Source organism: Pinus tabuliformis, chromosome 7 (assembly GCF_031772625.1).
Source record: "Pinus tabuliformis cultivar Carrire ecotype Pingquan chromosome 7, CPIR1, whole genome shotgun sequence".
Classification (NCBI taxonomy): Eukaryota; Viridiplantae; Streptophyta; class Pinopsida; order Pinales; family Pinaceae; genus Pinus; species Pinus tabuliformis.
Genome location: NC_142293.1, coordinates 1,674,729,566 through 1,674,735,963, shown reverse-complemented (window position 1 = coordinate 1,674,735,963; position 6,398 = coordinate 1,674,729,566). Strand labels below are relative to the sequence as shown.

At 36.8% G+C, this 6,398-nt stretch overlaps 1 protein-coding gene across 1 annotated transcript; it reads left to right on the top strand.

Annotated features, from left to right (window-relative positions):
- The first annotated feature begins 1,081 nt into the window (after positions 1-1,081).
- Positions 1,082-1,627, top strand: LOC149254889 (uncharacterized). Its single transcript, XM_089454862.1, has one exon. The coding sequence runs from the start codon at positions 1,082-1,084 to the stop codon at positions 1,625-1,627; it is 546 nt and encodes a 181-aa protein (XP_089310988.1).
- Positions 1,628-6,398: the final 4,771 nt, after the last annotated feature.

Genomic DNA, 6,398 nt, shown 5'->3' with positions numbered 1-6,398 from the left:
ATCCTAATTCCCTCTAGGGCACCTTGTGGAAAGTGAAGTACACGAATCAAGTCAGGGTCAAAGACCTCATCAAGCTCACTGGCAACACTCAAGGATCCCCCCTTTGGAACAAAGCATAGGAAAATCGACATATTGTTCAGAGGCACAGCTTATGGGAAGTGCACCAAGGAAACACCACCCTCTTCTGGGAGGATTCCTGGCAGCAACTCCCCCCCTGGACCACCCAAATTGGACTACTCTTAAAAGGGCCATGCAAGAAGCAGGTTTGGTAACTGTAGTAGACTACTAGCAACCTATGAAAACGGCTACTACATGGAAAAAATGGCTATCAAAAGAGAAATGGCTCACCCAAGACCGCCATGTGAATATAGACCCTCTTTTACAAGACCTAGATCAGTGGAGAATCCTCACATCAAATAAAGATGATATCCTTCAGTGGGGAAGTAATCCTAAAGGAACCTTCAACCTCAAAGAAACCTACAATATCATGGCTGCCTCTCCTGACTCACAACCGGACCCCAAATGGCACGCTCTTTGGAACAGAGGAAACTAGACCAAAATCACCCTTTTCTCCTGGCTGTTCTTGCATAACAGAGCACTCACATGGGACAATCTTCAGAAACAGGGTTTCATAGGGCCTTCCCACTGTGTCCTCTGTGAGAATGATTAGGAAACTCGCAATCATATTCTCAACACTTACCCCACTGCCTGCTCTCTTTGGGATGACATGGCCATCGTCTTTAGACAATCCGACAAAAGTAAGAACTCTATCTGTCATTCACTAAGAAACTGGAGATCCTCCATATCCTCCAATCCTCTGGTCAACAGATCTTGGAATCTCATTCCGGGAGCCATAGCATGGATCCTTTGGAAAGAGTGAAATGCAAGAGTCTTCAAGAATTCGGCGATGGCAGTGGACATGTTAAAAGGAAAGACGCGACAACTCATCACGGAGTCGATCAATGCCATGGGTATATTGTAGCCAGAGGGAAGCACATCTCTGAGTGACCAAAGAATAATCCAGATCCTAAATCTCAAAGCCACAACCATTCCTACTGGAAGGAACCAGGCTTCAGTTGCTATGTCACAGGCTAAGTGGTGTCTGCCTCCATTTCAAACATTCAAGATGAATTTCGACGGGGCGTCAAAGAAAAACTTGAGAAATGTTGGTTATGGTGGAGCGGTCAGGGATCATGCCGGTACCATCCATCTCATCTATCATGGCAATCTTGGCATGAACACCAATAACGCTGCAGAGTTAATCGCTCTCATCCGAGGCATCACCCTGGTTGATCACTACAAAGTTCTACCTCTGGTGGTGGAAGGAGATTTGGAAATTGTCATCAAGGTGTTGCGAAAACTCCAAATTGGCACCCAGGTGGATAAGATAACCCCTAGCTGGAGGCTCTCGGCAATCCTGAGGGACCTACAAGGCCACCTCAGCAATATTCAAGGTGTCACCTTTCAAGTGGTTCGAAGAACAGCCAACAAGTTGGCCGGTGACTTGGCCAATGCTAGCGTTCAGTCCAATCTTGAAGACTATCACATCCTTTGGCAATATTTGGAGGATGGGGAAATCAAAGCTATGTGCAATACCATTAACAACTCGGACCTTCTGGCCATGTAAACATGCAGAGCATGACTATCACTATTTTTCCTTGTTTCTTCTATGTATGCATCTATATCGATAATTCTACCGGATGTAAGTGTACTGTTAGAAAACATACACAGAGTATGTTAGGATATTCCGACACATAGGAAATAGTTAAGTACAACTTGGTCTAGTATATAGTTAGGTATAGAGTTAGGTAAAGTGTGTTTCTTTACTATGTATATTTTGTAACTTACAATCCAACGGTCACGATATGTAGTGATCCGATGGTTCATTCTCTCCTCGGTATTACCGACACTTGATCCGTGGCTTAACACCCGATTGGTCCATGATCTCTATTTAAAGAGCATAGAGGGTCATTTGTAGGGTAATCCGTGTATGAGAGAAGCATATGTAAATTTTCATTATTTTATTAATAAATTTCCTGAAGTGGCCATGTTGGCTCAGGCCGTGGACTGTTTCCCTCTTTGAGCATTTTAACCACGTAAAAATACTGGTGTATTGATCTGTGATCTGTTTGTGAGTGGTGTCCTTTGGTGTTCTGTCTGAGGAGCTTACCCTGTAAATTCCTACATGGTATCAGAGCACCATGTAGGAAAGAGTGAAATGCAAGAGTTCTCGGACTAGGCCCAGGCTGTTTTGTAAAGGCAGACATAGGGAGGTCCCCTCGGCTTCCACTCTGCATTTTTTATTTTATTGTATTCTATTAATATAAAGTCTCGCTTAACATTACACAAAAAATAAAGAAATGGACCATTGATAACTCATAAAATAGAGGTGCACTCATACCAATCTTATATATATATATATATATTATATAAAAAATAATTATATAATTATATGATAGTTGCTTTATATTTTTTATGATAAATATATTTAAAAAAATGAATTACATAATTGTGTGAGAGTTGCTTTACAATTTTTTATGGGAAAGATGTGTATGCATTAGGTGCTAAATGCATAGGTGGTAGATATTAGATGTGTAGGAGTTAAATATACGAATTTATTTTTCACTGAGACACATTCCCTATTCCAATATGTAAGAGTTTTTGTCATGTCCTGTTATGTTATGTAAACATTTTGACTTAGTCAAATTATACAAAAATAAAAATAAAAATAAAATAAAATAATTAAATTAAAATATTTTGACTTTGTCAAATTAAATAAAACTTTAAAATAAACAAATAAATAAAAATAATAATTATAATTAATAATTTAACTAGCCTAGATCCATCTTAACTGTATATCTATCAAGTACTAAGAGGTATCAAATGTGAGGTGAAAATTTCTTTTCAGAGTGAAAGGAGATTTGATCCCTCTCAATACTTGTAGATCCAAATTTAAGATGGATCTAGGTTGGTTGCGCTGAGAGGTAGCTCAGTATGTAAGAGATGTTGTCCTGTCCTATTATGTTATGTAAACATTTTGACTCAGTAAAAATAAAACAAAAATAACCCTATTTTAAAATACAAATTCTATGTTATTATTTTTTTTATCAATTTTTGTTGGGTAGTTAAGATCAATTTCAAATAAAAATAAAAATAACGCTATGTTAAAATAAAACTTCTACGTTATTGTTTTTTAAATTTATTTTTTTGTTGGGTAGTTAAGGTCAACTTGACTTAGTTAAGTTACCAGTGGTTTTTGAGCTCCAGGTTTATGAAAGCCCATGGTTTTTAAGTGGAACATAGCCTATTTAAAGGGGGGAATTAAACCATCCTAGATCCATCTTAACTCTGGATCTACCAAGTACTCAGAATGATCAAATCTTTTTTCATCTTAATATATTTGCATCTTAAGAGATTTGATCCCTCTGAGCACTTGGTAGATCCAAAGTTAAGATGGATCTAGGCTGGTTTAAATGTCAACTCATAAGTATATATATATATATATATATATATATATATATATATATATATATATATATATATATATATATATATATATATATATATATATATATATCTATATCTATATCTATATCTATATCTATATCTATATCTATATCTATATATATCTATATCTATATCTATATCTATATATGTTATGTAAACATTTTGACTAGGTCAAATTACATAAAAAATAAATAAATAAATAAATAAAAATAAAAATAACAAATCATTAATTAGATAAATTAATAATTAATAATTAAAATAAAATTGAGATAAAATAACAATTTTATTGGAGATTTCCCACGGGGCATAGAATATGTTGACACCTAATCATCAGGATTGGGTGAATAACTGAAATTGATGTAAATAAATAATATAAAATATGAATAGTCACCAGGAAATGAAATGAACAGTTTCTCCCTCATGTATATAATAAAGACCAACCTGAATGAATATCAATGAATTGTTTTGAGGAGTTACCTCATGGTCTGACATGGTATCAGAGCCAGTGCCATTTTCGGCTTCCCTCTGCTTTGTAACTCCCTATTCTACCTATGCAGACTGACATCTCTCTCACTATTATTCTACTGATTCTGCCTGGCAGCTCTGACGCTACCTCCCATCCAAGAATACAGTCGACTTATAATTCTGAAACAGTTTCATTCACTGCTTGTCAATGAAATCGAGATTCCCGCCGTAGTCGCTACCACCTCTACCTTAGATGATCTCTATAAAAATTGTGAATTATCATTGAAGAAAAAAAATGCCCATCTCCACAGCACATATCCTCCACCTCCATCATTATGTATCCCCACAATGCTAAGAAGGAAAAGCTTTGTCTCGTCCCATAGATTCCGTAAAGGGAGAGAGCTAAAAGCTGCTAGCCAGAACACCCCTCCTACGCGTTTTAGAAATCAGAGTGCCATAGCAAGAAGAAGGATTGTTCCTTAGTGAAGCACATCCTTCCGAAAGTCTGAGCTAGCGATCATCACGCTTTCCACCTGTGTAACTCCTGGTATTTTCCTACTATTGTCCTCATTTTTTTCCCTGTCTTTATCCTATTTCCCTCTACCAAAATTTGAAGCCTTGAGTTTTGTATTTGTTGGCTCGTACTCATGTTTGTGTGATGAAACTTCTCCTGTAAAATATGGAAATTGTGTGTTATTTATTTGAAAGTCGATTGTTTTTCTAAGTAACGCATTGAAGCAGTGTTGAATAGTCTTGAAGAATGCGTTGAACTCCTGGTGCATTGGTCATTTTTGTTGGGTTGGTTGAATGATGGACCGTGTATGCCTATTGTGAAGCTGTTGCAGCAATTTTGTTGCATCCACTAAAAAATCCTTCCAATTTTCACTGCAATTGGTCGATTAACGCTCGAGTTTGAGCCAGGCTAGAGTGATGGGAAAGTGATATTCATTAAACTATGGATATGGTGTTGCATTCTGCATTGACTATATTCAAATATTGTTGTCGTTTGGTATGTCCTTTTTTTAAATGGTCGAAATCCATTAACAGCACATATGTTGAAGCGTTCGATGGTCAATGGCATGTGTTCTAGGGGATACAATACCACATAATACCTCTGTCTCCATATATCATATATCAGAATCAATTTTTTAGCAGCAGAAGTTTTTTTTTCTCCACAAAAGCAAATTTTTTTTGCCAACAGAAGTATTTTTACAGCACTCAAATTTTACAATGCATTCAATCATATCTATTGTGGGAGTAGTTCTCACTGGCAAGGAGAACTATCCTGAGTGGTCATGGAAGATAAAACACACCCTCATTTTCAATGAGTTGTGGAAAGGAGTGTGTGTTGGAGACGGAGACAAAGAGCCAGAATAGCCTACCTCAGACAAGGAGTTCGTCCTTTGGGAAAATAAGAACAACAAAGCCTATGCATTAATTGCAACATATGTAAGTGAAGAGGTGAGTCGCCATATTTTTCCATTCTCAACTGATTTCGAAGCCTTAAAAAAGCTTAAAGAACTCTATGAATCACACTCTGCACTTGAAGTTGCTCAACTCATGATTAAACTCTTCACTCTTGAATTACAAAACAATGATCCTCTTGCTCTTGCATCAGAAGTAAAATCTATAATGCATGATATCAAAGTCACTAATGTTGAACTGGATATTCCTCTGATATATTTTCTCAAGGCACTGTATCCTACTTACTCCAATTAACTTGAGTCATTGAAAGCAAATGGAAATCTCAAAGATATTACCTTTGATTCTCTTATGAAAAAATTTGTTGAAATAGAGAAATCTTTTGGAAAGAAGATAGCCCCTGAATCTTTTGAAGAGGTTGTGTGCCTTTCTCATAAAGAAAAGAATCTTTCCCAAGATTATTCCAAAGGAAGAGGTGGTTGAAGAGGAAGAGGAAGATATTTCAGAGGCAGGGCGGGAAGACACTCTCAAGGAGAAAAGTTACCTTGGGACAAAATTGAGCAACAAAGAAACCAACCCAAAGGTAAAACTAATGACACGGACAAAGGTAAAGCACCTGAATCTACTCATTATGTTGTGGCACAATGTAATATCATAGTAAATGAAGAATTATTTAATGCTTCGCTTGCTTCTTGGAAAAATGATTGGTTGCTTGATTTAAGAGCAACCTGCCACATGACTCATAGAAAATATTTTTTTGAAGAATTTATTGACAATGTTGATGGAGCAGTATACTTTGCAGACCAATCAAAACTCAAGCCATCAGGGTTTGGCACAATCAGGCTTAAGTTTCCTGGTCTTCCAGACTTTCTTTTGCATCATGTTCTATATCTCCCAGAGTTGAAGAGAAACTTGTTGTCCTTGGTCCATATCCACTAGCAAGGTCACTCAATTCATATGTTTGATGGCAAGCTTGAGGTGAGAAAAGCATATGACCACTCACT